Genomic DNA, 25,661 nt, shown 5'->3' with positions numbered 1-25,661 from the left:
TCCCCAGTTTGAACCACCCCTTTGAGTTAGTCATCTCTGTCCCCGTATTATTGCCATTTATTAATAGGCACCACACACATGTTCATCAACTTCCATTTGTTTCTCTCTTGTTAATCTGTCTTTTGTCAGCCTAATCTACAGAGCCCCAGCTGGAGAATCTAGGGAAGAAGGAAAAAGATACATTGTTCAAAGCTTATCATCTATTATGTTTTACTATGTTATATGTACTACCTTCACCTCTTTCTATAACTCAGAAAGTACACAAATACTGATGGCATAAATAAAATTGACTTTGAATCACAAGTGTATTATTACTTGGGTACATATTATTACATGGGTATCATTACTATGATGACATAATTCCCAAGTCAGCTATTTCTCTGTTAAATTAAAATTAAATTGCAGAAATGCTATGTGCTGGGCACAAGGATGGGAGCATTCCGATAATCTGTGATTCTCACCGCAATTCTTTAATAGTAACTCTACTGTATAGACCAGGAAAACAGGCTCAAGGGGATAAAGTAACTTGCTTCAGGGCTGTTAGAGTCCAAGTGCATTCCTTTTTTCTCTGCATCCTGACACCCTCATAGTTTACTTACTGTGCTCCATATGGTGCAGTCAGTAAAAAGCAAACGGCAACTGGGGGAAAAAAAAAAGGAAACAGCAACCCAACTTGCCTGCCATTTCTCTTCTTCATTGCTAGAGAAAGAGTTTACTAACATCAGTGTCAATGATCATAAAGCAAAACGTCCTAAGCCTTAAATTTGCTTTTCAAATACCAGTATTTCAGAGGCAGATTACCTGACTCCAATAATAAGCCTCAAACCTTGCACGGTATGTGCAATGAGAGGGAATATTTTCATCCATTAGAAGAGGCTTGTCAGGGGAAAATATTTTCCTGATATCATACCCAAGAGAACAGCGTGTGGAGTAACATTATCATATTTTATTGAACTTCCCTATACTCCATGCAGTATAATGTATATTTTATCTTCTGAAAAGCCTTGGTAACAAAAGAATAAAATATCTATCTAAAACTCAAAGTGCTTTCTAATAATGCTGCACGCACATTAATAGCATTAAAAACAATTCACGGGGCACTGGTAGCTGACCGGTCTGTGCAGGGAATGAATATCCTTCAGTTACAGGAAGGAAAGCTCAGCCCAGTGGCTTTGCTCACTCTTCATAGCAGGGGGCAGGTGGAAACTAAGGGGCAGAATAAAGGGCAGCCATTCATAAAGGCTCCCTCCCAATTGGCAAGATTCTGGGAGGAATGCCCTGAGCAGGAGTTAAGTACTAGCTTAGCTTAATTTGCATATTCTTCTAGCTTAGCAAGGGTATTGATTCTAGCCTCTGAGAGACAATTTACATAAGGGTTTCAGAGCATTCTCAGGAAACTGGCAAGGAGGATTTTGGAATGGACAATGACAGTCTTAAGAAAAAGGAGAAAGAAACCAGCTGTGGGTCGTTGTGGACGGAAGGCTGGGTGAATTACTTAGAGGTAGAAGGGAGTATAAAGACGTGTGTTTGACATGAGGTATCCTTCTGTTGGTGACTGAGTGCTTCACATCTGATTCCCACCAGGCGTGGTCACTCAAAGGGCTTCCAGGCAAGTCCCTAGGGTCTTGGTATAAACTTTTTGTCAGAGGCTCCTACGGAATTGGAAAAGCCATGCGATCTCCTAGGGACTCGAAAGAAAGTTGAAGTCCCTTCAAGGTCAGAGCAGTTGGGCTTGGGATAAAGATCTTCAGATGCTTTGGAGAAATGTCATTGTCAGGATTGAAGTGATCATTCATATTTCAGCAGTGCCCGCAAGAGCCATGCAGAGTACGGGGGCAGGGGCAGTGGAGGGTCACAGGGGAGGAGTGACCCCCATCTGCACAAGCATGCCTCCCAGGAAGCACGAGGCACCTGGGACCACACAGAAGGGTGAACCTGGGAGGCTGGGTTAAGATCCCAGCGATGGACTTGTGGGGGGAACATGAGCCAAAAACCACTGTAATCTTGTATCTTTGCTTTGACTGTCCTATTCCCGAGATGACTTGAGAACTGAGGGTCACCTCTGAATTCCTTTCAGTCTTAACAGTGGATGTGGAGAAGAACAAACCTAAAATTTCTAACCATTATCCACAGAGAACTAAGGGCAGGCCGAGAAATGAATGGCAGGGATGTGCCAGCTTCGCCCCTGTTAAATTATGCACATCATATGAAATGACTTAAAGGATGAGTGCCCAGGAGAAACAGGGACAGGCCATTTACACTGGCCAGTCCTTTGAGGCTCATGACTTTAAAAGTTTCTCTTGATCTCCTATGAGCCCTGCAGAACATGGAAATGCACCCACTGGGATTTCCACCGTGCAATTCATGCTCTTTTGGGGAATGCCCTGCATGCAGAGACACCACGGCATGTCCTCAGCGCAAAGCAAGAGAGACAGAGCAGAGCAGACGGAGGACACAGAGAAAACGCTGCCACTTTCTACGTGGAGAGAAAACACGCGTGTCTGTGTCCTAGAAATGGAAACTGTGTCTTTTTCCTGACTCAATAGCTGCCCGATCTGGTGTGGCGATGACAATAACTATCTGGGGCATTTTATATGGCACTTTTTTTGATGAAGGATGTAGGAAAATTAACTACCCATTTAGAAATGACATTCAGGACGTGCTCTGCCACCTTGCCAGGGAGGAGAGTAGCAGCCAGATAACAAAGCAGACCTACAGCATCACCTCGAAGGATAAAATATGTACGATGCTAGAGCCAAAACAAACAGGCTGCAGAGAGGTAATTAACAGGCAGAACATGGCAGGAACCCAGCATAGGCAACACCCTTCCCTCATTCTCGTAAATGATGGCAAAGAGAAGCAAATTGGCTGAAGGTCAGGGCTCTTGTGATCCCAGACCCTCTTCTTCCTGAATCCATGCTAAAATGGAATATGTTTCCCTTGTCTTCAGCTTTGCTGCAACATTCTGGAAAGGGACACAGTGGTTCAGACAGACAAGCTAAGGTTGAAACTCAGCTCTTTTTTTTTGGTCTCCCTTGTCACTCTGGGTAAATTATTTAACAACCGTACATCTCAGCTTCCTGGTCTACAAAACTGACCATCTCAGGTTGTTTGGGGAATTAAATGAGATAAAATATGTATGTATAAATGGATGTGGTAGGTACTCAATAAATCTACGTCCTGTCTCTCTTCCCATTTATTTGTAATTCCAGGATCTGGGGCGTTTTTGTTTTTGTTTTGTTTTTCACTTAACTATTTATCATTTCATTCAATAAACATTTATCGAGTGTCAACTTTGTGCCATACACTTTACTGCTAACCAGAATTTGTCAGCCATCGCCACGAAAAGAAGTGGACCAAATGAGCCCAGGCTGCAAGTTGAAAGGGGCTACCCTTGAGACCCTATACCTCATAGATGTTGGTGCTTTAAGCACACAACCCCAAGAGGAAACGCCAGACCACATGGTAATTATCAAGAACAAGTTCGTCCAAAGAAACAGGCTGCAAAGATGCATGATTTTGTTGCTCCCACTTGAATTTGCTTCCACTTGAATCAAAGGACTCTGGCTAAGGTTAATTCACCTGTGAAAGGTGATCAAGGTATACACTTTTCTCTTCCCTATATGGGCGCCCGTCTTTGAAAGGCAAATGATTACGGGTGTTTGTGTAACATTTGACCTTCTCCTGTCTTCACAATCCTTTGAATTTTATATTTCTAATCACAGAGTGTCGCAATCCAGAACACACAGAACAGTTTGACTCTATTAGTGAAGTTACTTATTTATATATTATCTGTGATCACTTGCTTTCCTCCATTACATTCTTCCAAGTGGGTAACTTACAGTTATTAACTTTCAGGAAGTCCCTATATATCACAGCATCATACCATTAAGCCTTTTGGAAATTCATCACAAATCAGTATACAGATGACATTGATGTCTTATTGCTATTCATTCCTCCTGGGCCGTTTTTAGCAGTTCATTTTTTATATCCCTGCAGTGCTGAAATATGGCTCACTCCAGTATCTGTCCTTTCTGTAATCGCAAAAGGAAAGCTTGGCAGTTGTTGTATATTACACTCTTGAGAAAAATGCTAGTAATACTTTGAATTGATTTAACAGCGTGGACTCAAAACTTCCTGGCACAGAGCTATTTCCTCACTCATATTCAGATTTTTTTTTAAATCATACCTTTTATATTCAGAAACTGTAAAATCATCATCATAAGACAATGTGTTGAATAAGGATCACTTGGAAAAGCCCAGAAGCTCCTCCCCATTTCTTCCCTTTGCACCTGCCAATGTGTTTATTACATGTGTTTACAGTATTGCCTGCTAGTCCGCTGGAAACATACTATCACTGACAAGAAGCTGGGAGGGTGGGGTTGGGGAACTGGGGTTGTGAAATAGCCCAGGACATCCCTAGTTCTGGGGCCGTCGCAGCTTAAACTGGAAAAGTTCTTGGTGACATTGCTTTGTGATTGCCAGGGCACTGGGTAAAACTCTCCCCGTGTGGCAACCTTAGTCTGCAAAGAGATGATTAGGAGGAATGTAGGCTTGAGGAATGTAGGCTTGTGGAAGGCAACCAAGTAAAGATGACATATTAAAAGAGGAATCAGAATGAAGGTAAGGAAAGTCAGAATTCCCTCTACTTATTTCTATTCCTCCCACCTCCTCCCCAGGGGGCAGCTGGGCTTGGGGAGGGTAGAGTACAGGGCAGCCCAAGTGGACTGGTAGTTAAGGAGGTCAAAACAGTCATTGGAATCATTTCCAGGATGAATATGTGTAGCAAATCTAAAACTTCCAGTACTAGCTATGATAAATGCTGTTATGATCCACTTACCCCCTTTTCTGGGAGAATGGGCAGGTGTCTCAGCTTCTCTGAGTGTTGGCTGCAATCAACTTACCCTCCTCCTGGGAACTGCCCTTGGTCTGTAAGAACTGTGGTGCCCTGGGGCGCCTGGGTGGCTCAGTGGTTTAAGCCTCTGCCTTCGGCTCAGGTCATGATCTCAGGGTCCTGGGATCGAGCCCCGCGTCGGGCTCTCTGCTCAAGCGGGGAGCCTGTTTCTCCCTCTCTCTCTGCCTGTCTCTCTGCCTACTTGTGACCTCTCTCTCTGTCAAATAAATAAAATATTTAAAAAAAAAAAAAAAAAAGAACTGTGGTGCCCTGGTAAATATTTATCGACCAGCTCTCGGCAGGGTGGGGGGGAGTCGGGGGAAGGCCCTGTTGTGTAGCACTGGCAGATTTCTTCGATATAAACTCACCTACCATGGGAATTTCAACTTGCCAACTTGATGTCACTGAATGCAGAGGCAGGAAGAGATGTTCGTATGGGCTCTGGAAAGCCCGTGGAAGCAAGATTCTCCAGGGCAACAGTGCACAAGAGCGCCTTGCCTGGGAGCGCCAGGGAGGTTATGCCCCTGTTAGCTGCCTCCCTAGCCCCTGGGGGGAAGGGGAAGTCTTCTAGGACCGTGGTGCCATTCACGCTCAAGAGCTCCCTGTGGGATCGGGCTCCAGCTGGACTCCCATCTTCGCTGAACTTCCTCCCTGCTCTGTTTCCCTCACTTGAGAACACTTCCTCAGCAATTCATTGGTTCAAGAAGCTGCATCTCAGGCTCTAAAAACTTGGGCTCAGGGACGCATCAGACTCTGAAGGGGTGATCCAACACTTAATTTGAAGCGATAATTTTGCCCAAATCTTATTCTACCAGAGTCTCTCAAGCTCAAAATAAGTAATTTGGGAGTCTTCAAGCACTGAGCTGATTTCTATATTTAAGCTTACCTAGCACACGAGCACTAAAGAGTAACATAGTATATGGACTGCATAATCCCTTCTATCCCAGCACAAGCCATGCATGTTGTTCCTAGTGAGAAATCAGTGAAAACAGCTACTTGGTTGAAAAAAAAAAAAAAAGAAAGAAAAAAGCTTTCTCTCTCTCTCTATGTATATATATTCTGAATATTTCAGGGGAAAATGCAAATTAGGAAAAGTCTCTGCTCCACAGAATTGGATGGGAGGCCTATTTGTGATATGAAGGTGGGAGAGATTATTTTCAGGAGGTGAGATGCTGCGAGTTTCCATTGACAGGTTTCCATTGAGTCCGACACACCAAAGTGTGTGGGGGTATATATTTTCATTCTTGGTAAAAATGAGATCATGCTCCTTCGTCATATGATATCCTATGTAAACATGTTTTGTAGATATGGTCAGAGCATGTGGGTTTCAGGGCTAAGGGTCAGAAAAGACTAATATTATAGTATGTCACATCTGCTGAAGAGCTCAGTAAACATGGGAAAGAATCTGTTCAGAACACGAAGTAGGCAACGCAAACGTTAGCCAAATGTCCTATGGAATAGACACTAGGTTTATTGTATGAAAAAAAACAGATGCTGGGCTGAACTAGCTAATCTCTTAACATTTTTTATTTACCATTTTAATAAAAACTGTATACATTTAAGATGTGTAACATGAGGATTTTATACACACATGCATTGCTAAATGACTATTACAGTTACACTAACATATCCTTCTACTCAGCACTGTCTTGTTATTGGTGAGAGCAACTGAAGTCTACTGTCTTTGTGCATTTCCAGGATTCAATATGGCATTATTATTATTATTATTATTTAAAGATTTTATTTATTTATTTGACAGACAGAGATCACAAGTAGGCAGAGAGGCAGGCAGAGTCAGGGTAGGGGGAAGCAGGCTCCCCGCTGAGCAGAGAGACCGATGAGGGGCTTGATCCCACGTCCCTGGGATCATGACCTGAGCTGAATGCAGGGGCTTTAACCCACTGAGCCACCCAGGTGCCCCTCAATATGGCATTATTAATGACGGTCATTACGGTCTACAACAGATCTCTACACTTACTCATCCTACGTAACTACAACATGGGGTGGAGAGGTGGGGGAAATGGAAAAATAAACTGACTACTCTTAATTTCCATAGGGCTTAGATCTTGGCCCTCACATAGTACAGAACAGGGATTAGAATGTCTACCTTCGAAAATGATAAAATTTGAGATATTGGAAAGAAAAGGATTATTTTAATTATTCTTACTCCTTCATGAGACATAATAATGTTGCTTCTATATGACATTAAATTTTCGTAAGGAAAATTGGGGCAACTGGGTAGCTCAGTTGGTTAAGCATCTGACTGTTGATTTCAGCTAAGGTTATGATCTCAGGCTCCTGGGGCTGAGCCCCATGTCAGCCTCCACACTCGGCACAGAGTCTGCTTGAAGACTCTCTCCATCTGCCCCTCTCCCTACTCACGTACTCTCTCTCTCTCTCAAATAAATAAATAATCTTTAAAAAAACAAATTTTCATGAAACAATTACAAGTCTGATAGTTGCTCAGATGTTCAATTTTTTATGATGCATAGACTCCCCAAATCATACCTTTCATTCTAGTTTTCCAGTCTTAATGTAGTTCTTTCGTTTCAGAAAGGCAGAAATAGAAGAAAATTTGTATTTGTATTTTCTTAAGTCCTTCACACAGAATCTACTTCATTTTTCCCCCCTGAAATGATGGGGACATTATTATTAATTTTTATTTTCAGACCAAAGATACCTGGTTTTTAGGCAACAATGTCCCTTGAGCTGGGCTCAAAGTCTCTGAAGTTCAGGCAGGGAGAGCTTGGCTGGTCTATGCAGCCAAATGGTCAGACTTACAAGGAGCAGACTGGCCAAGTACAGAGCCTTCCTGGAGAGAATGCACAACCAATATCAGATTTTTAACATCAAAATTCAGAACGCTTGGGTATATGACTGTTTCTGTGTCGTCCAGGTGTTCTGCCGGTTTGATCTTCTTGACTGTGACGAAGACACTTGTTCTGGAATGCCTGCGAGATAACACAAGCTGGGAGAAGTCTGTAAAAATTGGGTTGTCTTTTTCCCTTTCCTCCTGCTCTTCTCCCTCATTTTTAGATGGATGGCAAAAGAGCTGAACGACAAGCAGTGTAGGTGAATAAGACATTTTGTCACCTATTTGAAAGGGCAGTTAATTTGTAAAATGCCTGTTGGTTTCATCTGTGGAATCAAGCAACCAGACAACTTAGGTGATACCATGTGATTGACCCTTAACACCCATGAAATCCCTGGAGGAATTCATCTGCCTCTAAATTCATTAGGTTTCTTGAGTCAATTCCCCTCCTACTCTCTCATAAAAATTGTGCGCAGTCCTCAGATAACTTGAATTTTCTTTTATTTAAGTGTTGCCACCAAAATCCTAAAATTGTCAGTGCTTCTAAAATGTGTGAAAGGGGGCACCTGCGTAGCTCAATTGGTTGGATGACTTCCTTCAGCTCAGGTCATGATCCTGGAGTCCCAGGATGGAGTCCCCCATCGTGCTCCCTGCTCAGTAGGGAGTCTGCTTCTCCCTCTGACTCTCCTCCCTCTCGTGCTCTCTCTCTTTCTCAAATAAATAAATAAATTCTTAAAAAAAGAAGAAGAAAGAAAAAAATACTTTAATAAAAAATACATAAAATATGTGAAAGGGGAGTATCTATTCCACCCCGATACAGGAGAGAAATGGCATGGGTTCCTCGGTCACATGAACCCAGGACCAAGGGGAAGGAGGGAGGAGAGGAAAGGGGGGACAGAGGAATGGGGCAAGGTGAATGGGAGAAAGGAGATGGGGGAGGGGAGAAAAGAGTAGGAGAGCCAGAGTGACTGAGAAGAGGAAGGTAAATGCAGAGGTGGAGAAGGGAGAGAGAGAGAGAAAGAGAGATAGAAACCAAGAAGCAGGAGGGGAAAGCAAAGTCTTTTCTAATACTCACCAGAGAAATAAAGAAAGACACAGAACTAAATCTATTTATAAAATACTAAAGCCAACATCCAGGTGTTTCCTTCAAAGGTTTGCCTAATGACTGCATTGGTGTTCTGGGCGATGTCAGGAGGGGCACATTACAAGCAACTTCTGAGAGGGTGAGCAGTAATCCTGAGGCCGGCTCTAAGCTAGGCAACAGTGCATGAGAGCCTGACGCCAAACCACAGAATGCCTCTGCTCTAAGCCCATGCCCAACTTAGGATACAGCCTCAGTCCCTGACAATTTGCTCATCTTTCATCACAAGGCACTGAAACCTTCCACTACCTGCAAAACACGCTGCTCTGAGTATAAACACTGTTACCCTGGCCTTCTTTATCTTTAATCAAAGTCCTTTCTTGTAATATTCATTTTGCCCTGGATCTTCCATTCTAGTGACTCAGAGCAAAATATCATAAAGGAGAAAGAGTCCAGTATCCAGCACTTTGAGGAGTCATTTGGATAGAGGATGAGAAAGAGGAGAAGGCAGGTTTCTTCCAAACCAGTGCTAGGGCCTTTAAAGGGAGTTCTCCTTTGGGAGTTAAATGCACATTTTGGGAGTTAAATCCACTAGCCTCAAACATTATTCTGTGTGCCCATCTAAGCATTGTTTGTATAGTTTCCAGATTGGAAGGGGCATTCCAGGCCAGGTCAAGGCTCTCCTCTAATGCTTGAGCTATTCTAGAGTAGGAGGTAGACTTCAGTGCCTGCGGGAACTCTTTTTGTGCCGGGGTTCTCAGTGGAACCCATGTAGGTCATTCACCTTTCACAGGGCTCGAGCTCTTATTTTGAAATAAAGTCTGGTTCACGCCACTTCCAAACACTGGCTCTCTGTGTCTGAGGCTGCACAGGACAGGTATCATTAGAAGGTACCTGTAATCATACCTTGAAATGTTGTTCTTTCAGAGAGAGAGAGCAAGAGAATTGAATATAGAACGTACAGAATTGTTGATTCTTCTCATCAACACTTTGTCCCTCTTCTTCCACATTCCACTTGGTCAACCTCTTTTCCATTCGTTATTCTAACCACCTGCACTGAGGGATCTGACGGCAATATCCCAGGTAGTCTCTTCCCACTGAAGGTTATTGTAAGGACAACGGCCTCACTTACGGAGGAGTACCTCATGTACTATGTAATTAGGTTGAATTCGTCTCTTGGCGTCTTCCCTGTGCTATTTACTCATGCCGATCACATTATCCATTAACTGCCTCTACTTTTCCCGCATGTAGTGATTTTACGATGAATCCAGCCCAGTCTGAATCTGTGCAGCTTTTTATAAAGATAGGCGGGAGAGGAAAGCTTTACCTTCATGCCTACTGACTTTTAAGCTTTAGGATACGGGTTGCTGGCAAGATGGTTCTGGAGTCATATTCCGTCACTCACTTCACCTCCCAGCATACACGTTACTGATTCTAAAGGGAATCAGATGAAAAAACTCCGGGGGGGGGGGGATTAGGTTGTGTTTTCTCCCTATTGGACTTCCCAGCCTCCAAAATTATGAGAAGTAAATGTCCATTCTTTAGAAGCCACACTGTCAGTGACAGGTTGATCCAGCAGCCTGAAGGGAAGAAGACGCTAGCTAACAACCATGACACATCTTCTCTGCCAGCCACTGGCCTGATAGTTCAAATTATTACCTGTCTACTAAGTGTGTTAGTTCATGGAATTCCCTCCACCGCAACCATGCAAGGTGGGTACAATTACGTTCTCTCTTTTACAGAGGAGGGAATGGAAGCTCAGAGAGGTCAGGCTTCTCATATCTGGGTGACAAGTGGTAAACCTAGAATCCAAAACTGAAGCGGAACATCTGTGGGTATCTATTCCTCCCTTCCCCCCAAAGAAGTTCTATATTATTAATGTTCCTGCTTCCCATAATTATAACTTTCAAAGAGCTTTCATTCCACCACCCTAAACTCATTCTGGACCTTATTCTCCCTGCAACAATTCTTGAAGGTTCCTTCCACTTTCGTCCTTCTCCTTGGCTGTAAAGCCCTTTCCCTCATATCTCTTCCCTGCCATTTAAAAACATTATTTTTGGCAAGACTCCCTGTACAGCCACATCTGTAGCCTTAGCTCCCACCACTTCCTTTTTTTGGGGGGGGAGATCATCATTTGTAATTGTATTACCATAATTTCATTTTTAAGAGCTTCTCAGTCCTCTAGAGTTACCTTCCATGAGGCAGAGAGATCACATCTACTTTAACTATGATATTTCAAAAATCTGTCTTTTGAAGCTTTTAGGATCCATGTCTGAAAAAGCTTATTAGCATTTTTTTTTAACTTTGGCTACCGTATTTTCCAAGATAACACACCCACTTTCTTCCAGAATTTTACTATCCGTTCCATATCACTGAGCTGCTTTTCCTTGTTGGTTAGAATTAGATTCAAATAAAGAGATTCTTTGTTGCATCCTTCTGAGTAAGGATATTGTCAGTACGGCAAGTCAAGAAATTTATCAAACCACAAAATACAAATGAGTAAGAATTACATTCACTTCCTCATCAGCTCTTAGAGATCTACTTTATCCCACGAGCACACGTAAAATTATATGTATCATTTCCATACCAGAGTTTCAGTATAAAAAGACCCATCGTACTTAAAGATAGCTAATGAGTTCCAAATGGGAAAGAATACTTATCTATGAAAGTTTAATATCACTTATCCAATAAAAACCAGTACCACCGTAACATACTCAGATGGCAAAATGGATCTATCCTTACATTTTCTTCAATCTTTCACATGTGGAGCCAGAACGTCTAACTTCTAAAGACCCCCCTGCAAACAGTATTTCATTCCACCTACCTGTCCATGCTAACTAACATTCTAGCACTCCATAAGCCTGGTTCAGCCAACCCAACTTCTTACCACCATTAAATACTAATGTCAAAATGATAGATTTGCTATTTAATCATTTCACTACTTCCTTAGGATCTCTTCCACTATTATCTCAAGCAGTTATTTAAATCAGCTAGTGTGATTTAACGTCTGTATATCTATATTTTCTCCCCTAATATATCGTGAAGTCCTTGAAGGAACATAAAGGCCTTACTCATAAAAGGTTTTAACAGAGCAATGTAGACACTGCCATGATTAATTGTGGTCAACTAAATTTTGCTATCAGGTTCATGGGGGAAATTTAAAAATAGACAAGTGATAAGATTGTAGGCACCCAACCAATTCACAGTCATTATTTTTTTCAACATATGTTGACCACATTTCAGGAGAAGTACAATAACCGAAAATTAGTTCCTAATGACAGATTCTGTTGATCGCAAGGTTACTTTTCAACATGGGACTTTCTCATATTTTTCCCACCTTGAATCAAAGCAACTTTTTACAAATTCCACATAAACCTTTTGTTTGGTAATCAAAGGTAGTCTTCGTTCAGTTCAAATCAACCAGCACCATCATAGATAAACACAGGGATATAAAATGAAAATATGAAAGCACATTTCTCAGGAGTAGCTCTTAATCTAAGATGGGAAAATGACGTGGGTAAGACTGATGTACTATAGGTCAAGGTTCAGGTCCTAAATGAAAGATAAGCAAGTTACTTAAGAAGGCAAATGAAGAGGGATTTCACCAGTCATGAAAGGCATCAAGAGGAGTGTTGTGGCAGGGAAAGCAATGGAGCCACAGAGACTGAATGAGAGAAAGGGAGGGATGGGGAGTGCTGAGTTACAGAAGGTATGTAAGGTGAAGGGTTACATTGTGGCCAAAGCACAGATGACAGGGAAAGATGAGATATGGTCAATTAAGAAAAAAGGACCACAGTCTCACACTGGGAACAAAGGTAGGCATAAGATGTAAGAGGAATAAGGCTCTGGAGGGGAGGTTTGGAGCCATATTGCAAGGACTATGAATGCCAGGTTGAGACATTTATACCTAATTTTATAGGTAATGATGAGTTTTATTACCTCATATTCATTTAATGGGAAATGTGCCAATGGTCATGTAGATAAAGGGTATAGCCTTCTGTTGGATGTCTTCTAACTGCCCCTTCAAATCTACCTTCACCTCATCCTGCGGCCTGGAGGCTGGCTTATGTAGACTGAATCAACAGTCTTGTCTTGGTCTCTGACTTCTCCCCAGAGGGAGCCTGGCAAAGGGCAGGTGGGGAGGAGTGCAGCTGGGGTTTTCTATCCTCAGCTCCATCCCTGTGCTTGCATGAGATGGCAACCAATCTCCTTGAAAGGGTCGTCTTACATTCTGGAAGTCAGAGGTCAAAAATCAGTTGTGCTGGGCTCCAATCTGGTTTTAGCAGGGCTGTGTTCCTTCTGGAGATTCCAGGGAAGAATCTGTTTCTTTACCCCTCTCCAGCTTCTTGAAGCTGCCCACATTCTTTTGGCTCATGGCAGCACATCGCTCTGACCTCTGCTTTCTCTGTCACATCTCTTTTTCTGCCTCGGACTCTCTTCCTCTGTCTGTTCGTTGTAAGAACCGTGTGATTACAATGGGTCTATCGGGATAATAGAGGATGATCTATCCATTTTAAGATGTTTAATTTAAGTGCATCTTTAAGATAGCTTTTTGCCCACATAAGATAACATATTCATAAATTCTGGGGATTAGGAGATATATATATACATATATATATATACACACACACACACACACACACACACACACACACATACACGTACATACACAATCTTTAGGAGAAGGCATTAGTCCATCTACCACATTTGCCAACTCTAAGTATATTTTTGCCTAAAACAAAGGGATGAATTAAAAATCTATACATGTTTTTCAGATTATTAAATTAATGCAGGCTTGTTATAGAAAATCTAGGAGCTTTAAGAAAGTAGAAACAATATTACTCTTAACACTGGTCTCTTTTCAATTCATAGCATGGATACTTTTTAAACAAATTGGGATCATTAAGTGAATGACGTTAGATGCTACCTTTTACATTTAATGTATCATGAGCAATGCTCATGTCACTAACTCCTGAGATATCCATTTTATTAAAAGAACAGAAAGACGAAGAAGGATGCCAGAACTGATTTTTGGTTACAATGGCAGGATTAGCAAGTGATTTCTGACTCCATTTTAATATACTTTTCTTCTTATAGATATTTCAGATTGGTAGAGAGGTTATCTACAAACTATACCTCTTCCATGAATGCTAACCTCACCTCTTTTTTTTTCTTTTAAAGATTTTATTTATTTATTTGACAGACAGAGATCAGAGGTAAGCGGAGAGGCAGCCAGAGAGAGAGAAAGGGAAGCAGGCTCCCCACTGAACAGAGAGCCAGATGCGGGGCTCGATCCCAGGACCCTGGGATCATGACCTGAGCCGAAAGCAGAGGCTTTAACCCACTGAGCCACCCAGGTGCCCCCTAACCTCACCTCTTAATCCAGAAAGCCTCCAGCACCCACCTCACCTGTCTCAGAGAATGCTCCAGGCAAATATCTGGAGGAATTATTATACCCCACAATGATTAAGCCAGGCCATTCATAGTTTGCCATTCAGTAATATTCACCCTCTACAATGTTTTCACATTACCAGGAAGCTTACTTGGGTGAACAGCACACAAAAGTTAAGACACAAACACATAAGGTACACTCACTTTGGTGTGAGGAAAAAGACAAGGAAGGTAAAAAAAAAATATGCTAATCTGTACAAGTCCATTGACTACCAAGGGTCTCCACCTTTAAAACAGTCCATCAGGCTTGAACTGAGCTTAAAATACCACATGAATCAGAATCTAATTTCCCACATACAGGGATTTTAAATGATCTAAGACTGTGAAGGAAGAATTATCTCCACCTGCCTACTCTAATTCCTGGGTTCGCTCAGTAGCTTTCTCCAAAATAGATTAATTAACTCCAAGATTAAAAAAAAAATTGTTTAGACTATTAGGAGTCAAGTTTAATGGGGTCACGGGTGGGAGACTGATTCCAAGGAGAGATTCTTGTGACCACACGCAACCCAACCTTCAGTGAGTTTTGTTTAAAAAGAACAGTTACTTTAAATTTTGCCCATAAGAGTCCTATGTGTCAGATATGAACAGGGTAAAACAAAAACAAAAACAAAAACAAAACCCAATCTTGTTCAAGAAAAGAAACAAAACAAAACAAACCCAAACATTGCTTAAGAATTACCACTGAAGGGGGCGCCTGGGTGGCTCAGTGGGTTAAGCCGCTGCCTTCGGCTCAGGTCATGATCTCAGGGTCCTGGGATCGAGTCCCACATCGGGCTCTCTGCTCTCTGCTCGGCAGGGAGCCTGCTTCCCTCTCTCTTTCTCTCTGCCTGCCTCTCTGCTTACTTGTGATCTCGCTCTCTCACTGTCAAATAAATAAATAAATAAAATCTTTAAAAAAAAAAAAAAAAGAATTACCACTGAAAAGAAGCAACCCATAAAGTAAAAGAAATACCATTATTCAAGTACAATGAATATACTCCATTATATCCAAGACACAATATGTTTTGATTGTCATATATTATTATTCTTTGTATTCTTGCATCAGGTTGAATTTCAGCCCTTGCCCATGCTAAGATAAGCCTTTAATTCATGATTTGATCCCTATGCTGGGTCAGACACATTAAAACGAACACAGTAACACAAGTCAGAGGCTGCGGCGGGGCCACTCACGGGCTTGGGCATAAGGTACACTGAAACACGAGCAGGAATCATGCTCAGGGATCAGAATGTGACATAAAACACATAATGACTGGGACACATTTAACATGCTGATACCCAGCAGACCTCAGACTTCACACTGTGGCACCTTGCCCACGTTCTACAAAACCTCCCAGTCCTACAGGGTGGTCTTTACACCTTTTGAGACCTATCTCTTCCAGGCAAAACTAAATTCACAGCAGTGATTTGAATACTCACTTGCAAAAGAAGTCTCCAACTCATTAAACAGCACCTTTAAAAAGCTGGCAAATGTGGTTTAACTACTGTCTATCATGTTTAGACATTTCATTACCAGTTAGTTTATCCTTCTACCATCTCTATTTTATTTTCCACCTTTCACTAATGTAAAGGAAACCACCAGACAGTTCTCAGCTCTTCAAACAGCTGACAACACAAATTGTGCCAGATAGAAATATTTACATCGTCGAGAGTAAATGTTTCCAAAATTCCAAACTCCAATGCATTTGAAAATTGATTTGGATCAGGTACACTTTACTGAATTGAAAATATATATATAAAAAAAAATCTGTCAACAACAAATAGAAAAACCAGGCCAAAACTGATGAGTGCTTTTTAACACCATGTAATTGTCCCATCTCATCATTCCCAATAAATTTTTGGAGAAGCTGTCTTGAATTCGTTATTTTTTTTTTCACAGCAATATTTTCCTCTAAGATGGGCTGATAGAAAAGTGAAATTTATGTGTCCATTATTTGCATCAGCTTGCCACCTTTCCCATCCCATGTCCAACGTACTCTTAATCTAAAAATGCTTCCATCACTTGCAGTAACTCAGGGGAAAGATCCAGTTCCTTAACACAGCCTCTAGATTTGGCCCCATCTTCCTTTTCCATCCTTACCTCCTGCCTCCTCCTCTTTGATCTCTGTGCTTCAGTCTTGCTGGTCATCTTTTATTTTTATTTATTTTTTAAAAGATTTTATTTATTTATTTGACAGAGAGATCACAAGTAGGCAGAGAGCAGGCAGAGAGAGAGGGGGAAGTAGGCTCCCTGCTGAGCAGAGAGCCCCATGAGCGACTTGATCTCAGGACCCTGGGATCATGACCCGAGCCAAAGGCAGAGGCTTTAACTCACTGAGCCACCCAGGCGCCCACTGCTAGTCATCTTTTAGCTGATTTCTGGAACTCAGGTACCAACCCTCATTCTGCATTTTTACTGCTTCACCCTTTGTCCAGAATACAATTATTCCAAGAAGGAAAGAGTGATCAAAAAGTTTAACTGCTTCAACCTTTGTCCAGAATACAATTATTTCCAAGAAGGAAAGAGTGATCAAAAAGTCAAAACTGCAACTTGCCTTTTCTGAATACTGGTCACTGAGCCTGTCCATGGTCATGACTTGAAGGAGAGAGGTATGTGTAGAACCCACGGCAAGTTCCCTTTAGAGTTTATAAAAATAAAACTTCAAATGAAACGGTAATTTGGGTAGGTTAATTTCCATGGAATCAGAGCGATAAACTACATGACCTACATAGGACTCTTCTAGAAAAATGCTTCTCAAGTCATATTCAAAACAGCACACAAACACTACATAGAGAGATAGTCTCAATCATGGGCAAGGCCTTTTAAAACCCACTTTGTGACCTGAGTCAAAGATACTAACATCTCTGAGAACCGTGATTAAAATTTGGATTTATTTTTTTGTTTGGTTTTCTGGCAACAGTTATGTAATAGGAAAAAATACATTCCAATATATCAGAAGGAGAAAAACTTTCTTACAAACTCCATGGTAAGTAAGGCAAACGGACTGAATAAGTAGAGGGCAGAGCCTCAGGAACGCAAACCCTGGAGAATCGGCTGCCAGCAGTAACAAAAGCTGCCCATAATTTTAACCCCAATTTCTTGGACACAAATGATTTTCCATTCCTCTTGAGTTCACAATAACTAAATCACCTTCAAACACAATTTGCTGTGTGTGTGTATTTCCCACCTTCAATGAACTACTCAACAGTAAAAGGTAGCCAAAAAGAAATTAACCCACAAGAGAAATGCTAGAGCCCAGCAATAAGAAACCCCACAGGCATTATGACCTTCCGAAAAATAAGGAGGAGCATCTCACAGTGGTGGGGGTGGGGGGATGGGAGGTGGGGGAAGACAGGACATTGGTGTGAGAATCACAAGGTATAGTTCAGCATTTCTGGGCAAGAGCTAGGACTCTTAGCCAGCCAAGATGCCCCTAGAAAGATTAATTATTGATTTTCTTATAAATCATCTAAGGTGATTTTTATTTGTTTTTCCTTCCAAGATGATAAATTTCAGATTTTGCTTTTGTTAAAGCAATTTTCCCCCCACTTTGTTGAGGTTAAAAGAAGCCCCAGTAAAGAGGTTTCTGAGAGGAGGGATTTTCCCAGCGTGATATGCTTGGGAAGCAACACTGCTTTCTGACCTTCATTAGGTACCAAGGGATAGGGCCTCAGGCAACCTCTAGGGGGTACAAAGTAATTAGAAGCATGAGGGTTTGACTAGCTAGGAAAGAGAAAGCACAATTCAGACATAATTACATTGGTTGGCAGCAGGCCTGAGGGCTGTGATTTTACTCCTAGATGGAAAGGCAAACTCATCAGAGAGCTGGAGACCCAGAGGACTAGCTTTCAGAATCAGCATCTCCCGACATCCTCGACTTCACAATGGAAGCACCATGACTGCTTACCTTCCTGCCCCCAGTGTTGATGCGCAGGGGCGTCAGAAAGGGGTCGAAGATCATGTGACTGGTCTCTATGTTGACCGGCGACTGCCGTTTCCCCACAGAGCAAAGATTCCAAGCTGAGTTCACCAATCCCCAGAAAGAAGGAACTAGAAACAAAAAGAAATTGTAGAAATTAGTCTGGGTGGCAGTTTTAAGAAACAATGAAGAAAAGCCATGGCACCAAAATGGTGACATCAGAAAGGGCCACCTGGCATTTCCCAACCATAGAGACCCTTGGGTGTCACTAGGGTATTTTCCCAGCCTGGATCTTGGTCAATTTCTCTAAGTTTTACCTTTAGATTTTCTTGTTTCAGACCCACTCATCTTGGGACCTCTTTGATGAGTATAGTTAGCATGAATGCCTTAGTGGGAAAATGGCGTAGTCCACCCACATGATCTTTTGAAGTACACCGAATATTTAGTAATTCCTGAGCTGATGCTCTGCCTTTCTGTGTGGTAGGAACGATACGGGAATCACCCCTGTTCTATATAGAAGGTTTTGAAAGCTTTTAAAAGAAAGCAGCATGTGACATACACAAGGTGTTATTCCGTGAGTTGTCAAAACCAAACTGAGGGAATGAATGACTTTCATGACCCCCAAAGAAGGCCAGACAGGAGCTTGGCAAAATGACCTTGTCTTTGTTTAATCCAGCACTGTGTCACCAACCTAATGTACCAGTAGCTCAAGAATGTGTTGATTTGATAGGCAGAAAAAATGACACGGAGCACTGGGTGCAAATATCCAAAGGGGAATTGTCTACTCATCTTCCGTGCCACATTAAAACATCTGTGAAAATAAAATTCTGTAGCAATTTCCAGTTTTCTTCTGCTTAAGAAAGTTAGCAGAGCAGGGGGAAGCAATTATTAATTTTAAATCAGTGAAGATCACAAACTATATCTTCAGCCTTTTCCTGCCCCCCACCCTCCTCCGTGCTCAGTTTCTACTGAGGCTCTGGATCCATGTGTCCACTATGTGACCATCAGCCTATATGGTTATTCATTCACTCATCCATCCACAGTGCCCATGGATAGTACAATGAACTCCTGTTGTATGCCCGGCCCTGGCTTAGGTAAATTTAGAGTAAGGCAGATATGTGTTAAGAATGATTACCACTTTGCAGGGAGTGGGGTGGAGTGTTGCAGAATGAGGTGAGTGGCTTATGAATCGCCAGGTGAGGGGCGCTGCACCCTGGCACCGTGGGTAGCGGAGTTAGGGAGTGATTTCTAGAGTAGACGAAACTAACAGTCAGGTCACAACCCTCTCAAATGCACCTGTCCTCTCAGGAATTCAAATTTAATTCAGCCTTTATTTTAAGCAGCCAACACTCCTTCTCATGTCATGGATGGAGAAAATTGAGGTGAGAGAGGAGTAGTGCAAATCCCTACCAAACATACTCTATAAAAGACCCACATTTCAGGAGAAGGATCAGGCTGGATGGTATGTCTAGTACCACCGAAATCCAAAATTCTACCAACCTTTTATGTGTTACAGGCCATTGTTGGGCAGAAGTGGGAGGAAAACCAAAAGCAAGTCCCTCAGAAGAATGTTTCAACACCAAAGAGGGGCTTCCTTGTAAAATATGGCAAATACTTAATTTGCCTTAACCCATGGCAATAAGCCCATTGGGTGGTTCTTTCATTCCTTTTAGTTTAAAGACTTTAAGTTGCTTTTCAACTGATTTTCAAATGGCAGCCATGGGTAGACGAATAAATGGAGAGAGAGAAGCAGAGGGGGTGGGAGTAGAAAGAAGAGAAGAACCTGTACCTGTGTTCCTTAGCACTTTCATGTCCCATCAGTATTTAAGTCATGTTATCCCTACAAGTCACTGAACATCTTTAGAAGGTAGCACGCCCTAGCCAAATGATAATATTTAAGGAAGCTCTTGAATTAAACATGCATTTTTAAAAATATAAACTTCTGTCTCCTCTGTACTGCTATTTTTAAATCACTGACAATCCTATAGTTACTCCTCAATCATTTCCAGTTTGTTATGCAAGTAAAGGCCCCATCAGGCCTGCTCCTACCCATTTTTGTCAGTGATGCACAGAAACGTGGCAGAGAGGAGGATGCTGGGATAAGGCCATGGCACTGCCCCAGATGAGCTGGGTGGCTTTAGATGTATCATTTATCTTTGGGGCTTTCATTGGTCTCTATAGCCTTAATGGCAGGCTGGATAATGGTCCTCCTTCAAAGATGTTCACATCCTAAGATGTTAAACTTCTGTAATAAATGACACTGTGTGGAAATAATTAAGGGTACTGAGATGAGTTGATTATCCTTGATTGTCTGGGTGGGCCCAATGTAATCCCAAAGGTCTTTTTTAAGAGAGAGGTGTAGGAGCGTCAGAGACATAGAGAAAAGATCTTGGGTGGAAGAGAGGGCAGAAGATAACTGGCGTTGGAGGTGGAGGAAGGGGATATAAGCCAAGGTGACCTCTAGAAGTTGGAATGGGTGAAGCAATGGATTCTCCCCCCTTGAGCCTTCAGGAAGATCACTGGCATGCTGGTCCTGATTTTTAGCCCCTCAAGGTTCATTTAGGGCTTCTCACCCTATAAGATAACTATAAGATAAATAAATTTGTGTCATGTTAAGCCACTAAGTTGTAGTTACTTGTTATAGCCACAACAGGAAACTAATACAGCCCCCTTTAAGCTTTAAAACTCCATGAGACCCTCATCTCTTTGACAGTGGGCCCATCTATGATGTCTGGGGGGCTTCCCCCAGAAGGCAGCTGCATAATAAAGGTAGTGAGAGCTAAGTGCAGATTGCATTTCATCTACTCCCATGAAAATCATTACCCAAAATAATTCCAACCCCATAAATGGGTTGTAAGACTGCTAATATACGGCAACATGGGGAGAGAGATGCTCCAAGCCTTACTAATAAACTTCACACCCTGAAAGCACCCCCACAAAAACACAAACAACAAACACTTTATGGGAACATCTGCCTGGGCTTTTATTGGGCATGCCATTCTTTATGACAAACAGTTTCAGGGTTTTATATTCCCACTTCACTACTGAGGCCTATGAGTCTGGTTCCAACCACCTGCTCAGACAACAGAGGAACAGCTGAGAGCCACTCACCCTTATTCATTAGCTCCACTCCTGAAGGGGTATCTAAGTTTGCTCACTACTGGACTGCTCATTTTTTCTCTCTCTCTCTTTCTTTCTTCTTTCTTTCCTTCTTTCTTTCTTTTTTAGATTTTGTTTACTTATTTGACAGCAGGAGAGACAGCGAGAGAGGGAACACAAGCAGGGGGAGTGGGCAGAGGGAGAAGCAGGCTTCCCACCAAGCAGGGAGCCTGATATGGGGCTTGATCCCAGGACCCTGGGGATCATGACCTGAGACGAAGGCAGCTGCTTAATGACTGAGCCACCCAGGTGCCCCTGGACTGCTCATTTGCAAATAAGCCATGAATTCCTCATCTTTCAGAAATAGAAGGTGCCTTACAGACTATCTGGCCTGAACACACACAGAAATGAAAGCCTTACCGGCAGAGGGTCAAGTCCCTCCTTCCCAGCAGGCTCCACACAAGGGCAGATTATGGGAGCCAAGGAGTATCAGAGTTAAGTATGGCCTTGGCCATTGTAAGACTCTGCTCCCTGTTTCTCTTTTGGCAAGTCAAAAGTAACATCAGTAACTATTTTCTGGTTAAATTAAATGTCAAGTGCAGAGACTCAAACCAACCTGCTTTGGACATCAACCATTGCAAACAAAATGAGGATTTTTAAAAAGCCATACAATGGGGGCTGTGTTAGATACAAAGTCTTCAATCTGGGCAAGAGGAGATTTGCTTGGGTCCTCTCTGCAGGGCCGTCAAGGAGATCTAATGGGGACCACCCCTCATGAAGAGCACCTCTAGGGATTAGTGCCCTGGGGCCAGCCAGGCTGGGGAAGAAGGTTCTGGTCCAGATGAAAGAAGCCCATGCTTTTAGAATCAGTGTTAAGTGTTGCGGGACGACAGCGAAGGTGTCAAAACTAGTCTAGGGAACTTAGACGCCCAAAGGACCAAACTCAGATGTCTGCAAATGTGATGTCATCTAGGTTCTAGGGAAATGCATTAGGAGGAAGCCTCTGGAAACAGGAGGGCACGGAGATGCCACACTTCCTGCCGCATGGGAGCAAGCCAGCAGATTACACCTGCATGGTGAGGCTGGACGTGTGAACCAAGGCTTCAGGATTTAGAGTGAGAAACTCTCCCTCTGGATTTGGACAGAACATTATCGCCTGATTCTGACACTTAACTACCCGCCATGCTATTGATCCTTCAGGTTGCTACACACCCCGTGTCACCCCTGGGAGCAGAGGTGGCATCGCGGGATGCTATGACACAGCTTCTACTTCCAAATTGAGAGAATCACTGTTGAATTACTTTTCTCTTAGTTTCCATGACTGTCCCCATAAATCAAGTTTTTAAGCTCTGTGTCATTTTTTAAAAAGCATCAGTTATTGTGGCATATGGGCTAATGCTGTGTCTTTTTCTAGCTCAACTGGCTCAATGTATCATTAAGAAAAAAAGCCTCAAATGTAAATAAAGCAAAACTGAGTAGAGTCACTCTAACCAATGAATGGACGACTGGTCTGAAGTTGTCTGAATGGCATCATTCCTGGTATCCTTTTCCCACAATCTTCTAATTTACATATAAACTAGAACACACAACAGACCTGGATATTTTTGCAAATTAATTTTCACAGAGCCCAAACAATGACCCTTAAGGGCTGCATCGCAGCTCTGTGCCATTTTGCCAAAACATCTCCCCGATGGCAATGCTGTATTGTTACCATAAATTACAAGTCCCAAACAGTCTCTTGGCTCCGGGAGCAGCGAGCTATGAAAGACGCCCAGTGACTATGATTTCAGCTGCTTAAAATATGAGCCTTGGAAAACCCAAAGCAAAACCCATCAGCCACTTGTTCAAAACCAGTGAACCAAAAAAAGTCCCAGTTTGGTTTTTTTTTTTTAATTATTTATTTCTTTATTTGACAGAGAGAGAGAGAGATCACAAGTAGGCAGAGAGGCAGGCAGAGAGAGAAAGGAGGAAGCAAGCTCCCTGACGAGCAGAGAGCCCGATGCGGGACTCGATCCCAGGACCCTGAGATCATGACCTGAGCCGAAGGCAGAGGCTTAACCCACTGAGCCACCCAGGTGCCCCCCCAGTTTGGTTTATTAACATATCATGGTAACCCCCATACAAAAATGGAAAAGTTCTCATTGAAACAAGAAACTGATAAGGAGAGCAAGGAACCAGAGGACTCAAGTCTGATATTGAGAGTTAAAATTCGCCCTGGGACTTTTTTTTTTTTTTGATCCTAGAGATGATGGCCCAGCATCTGTCTGAACTCTTAGACATCCTTTTTATTTATGTGTCCTAAATTTTCATTTCTTGTCTCAGCAGAACTTTCATAGCCCGTGCAGTTGTGGGCAAGGAATTTGGCCCTGGGAATTAATTCATGCAGCTTATGTGAATTTGCTAAGTCCTAAAGGAGGAAGATAAACTCACTTAAAAAGTATCTACTGACAGCCTGTGACATGCCAGGCATTGGGCTTGACACCCAGAACTCATGCAGCAAACATTTGCTGAGGACCTATTACAGGTCAGACCCTGCTATCAGTTCTGGGTAGTTCAGCAATGAAGGAAAAGAGCGCCCTGTGGGGAATACAGGAGATATTGTTTATTATTATTTATTTATTTATTTATTATTTTTTGTTTATTGTTTATCTCCACACTTGCATTTATCCACAGAGTCAGCATTTCCGGTGAGCATGCTATAGAGACAACTAAGATGGTCAACGTACTGGGACGCTTGGTTGGATGGCTCAGTTGGTTAAGCGTCTGCCTTAGGCTGGGGTTGTGATCTTAGGGTCCTGGGATTGAGCTCCTCATCGTCATTGGACTCCCTGCTCAGCAGGGTGTCTGCTTGTCCCTCTCCCTTGACCCCTCCCCCAGCTGGTGCTATCTCCCACTCACTCTCTCTCTCTCTAAAATAAATAAATAGAAATCTTAAAAAAAAAAAAAAGATGGCAATAGATTACAGAATAAAGCATGGATAGGGACATAGCCTAGAATGGTCACGGATAATTTCTCTGGAAGTGACATCTAATAGCTGTGGAAGGATTGAGAGGAGTCGTGCCTGAAGAGTGTCAGGGAAAAGTGTGTCCCAGACAGAGGAGCAGAACTTGTCTTGGCAGAGAAGAGCCTGATGTGTTCAAGCAACCAAGAGGAAGCCAGTTAACTTGAACCTGATGAACCAGATGAGAGAAAAGGCGAAAGGAGAGGAGGCTGGCTGGGTAGACAAGGGACTGATGTTTCCGGACTCTGCTGCCCATAGTGAGGACTTTGTACTTGACTCTAATGTGTTAGAAAGCCACCGAGAGTTTTAGGCAAGGGAGAACCATGAATTGATTGATGAATTAAAAGCATGTATCTGCTTGGCTGGAATACAGCCAAGAGTGAGCTTGATTATCCTTAGAGTAGTTGGAGTGGGGAAAGAATAGGTTCCCAGGCAACAGTTGGGTTTTTACGTGAATTTAATCCTATTGCTTTGGATTTGTTTAAATTCTATCTCAAAGGCAGAACTAATTGAATGTTTTAAAAACTATTCTCTTCAACATATGTGCCAATAAAATAGCATTTTTCCTAGAATCCAACGAGCGCTCGAAGTCACCATTTGAAGCAAGGAATATTTTCATGGAGAGACTCCGCTAAGGCAATCTCTTTTTGCTTTCAAGCAATAAACTAAGTCCCCAACTTTTCGGCCAAAGGAAAGCAAATGAAAGATGGGAAAATGAATACTGGCATAAAACGTATCTTTGGTGAATTCAATCCTACAAATAAAGCCTTCCACTTCAATACAGCAATCTCTACTTTAGGGTTATAAAGCACATGAATACATTTTAAATAAGAACTCATATCTCTCCCTTGCTCTTTTCCTCACCAATACTGATTTACTGTCCCTTTCCCTATTCTCAACTGTAATAAATCTCCACTTTGAGCCATTATTAATAAGCATTTTAAAATACCCACTGCTGTAGGCTTTTGGCCCCTTTCTGATTTCAGATTTATCTCATAGGAGGAATAGCGTTTGAATAACTCTTTTGCTTCTGGATTCTTCTTCCGTTGCTCTTCCTCTGGTTCGTAGTTCATAAAGGGCGTCTAACGGGGCTTCCCCTTCTCTCACTTGGGGACCACTCAGGGGTTGCAAAGTAACCTGCTTAACACATAATCATTAAGTCGTGCATTCATCTGCAAATTAATGAAACATCTCCACTGAGTCAGATTCAAAGAAAATGCCCGCACTCTTAAGGACACCCCATACCGTGGGAAGATAGGCACGCTAACAAACAGTTATCATAAAACATGGTAAGTGTTATAATTAAGGTGTGTGCATATTAAAGCTTAAATGCAGAGAGGGGAGTAAATGGACTCTGACCCTTTCCTCCGGAGCTAGGATAAGCCTTCTTATTAGAGGGGATATTGGAGTTCAGTCTGCAAGTATGA

The 25,661-nt window shown here is 42.3% G+C and overlaps 1 protein-coding gene across 1 annotated transcript in view; it reads right to left on the bottom strand.

Annotated features, from left to right (window-relative positions):
- Nucleotides 1-25,661, bottom strand: part of CA10 (carbonic anhydrase 10) — a 501,647-nt gene that overhangs the window by 269,869 nt on the left and 206,117 nt on the right. The window contains exon 3 of the mRNA XM_045983884.1: nucleotides 18,123-18,265. Coding sequence (XP_045839840.1) covers nucleotides 18,123-18,265 — 143 coding nt within the window. The remainder of the gene's footprint in view (nucleotides 1-18,122; nucleotides 18,266-25,661) is intronic.

Source organism: Meles meles, chromosome 18 (assembly GCF_922984935.1).
Source record: "Meles meles chromosome 18, mMelMel3.1 paternal haplotype, whole genome shotgun sequence".
Lineage (NCBI taxonomy): Eukaryota > Metazoa > Chordata > Mammalia > Carnivora > Mustelidae > Meles > Meles meles.
The sequence above is the reverse complement of the archived record's forward strand: the minus strand, read 5'-3'. Positions and strand labels throughout refer to the sequence as shown.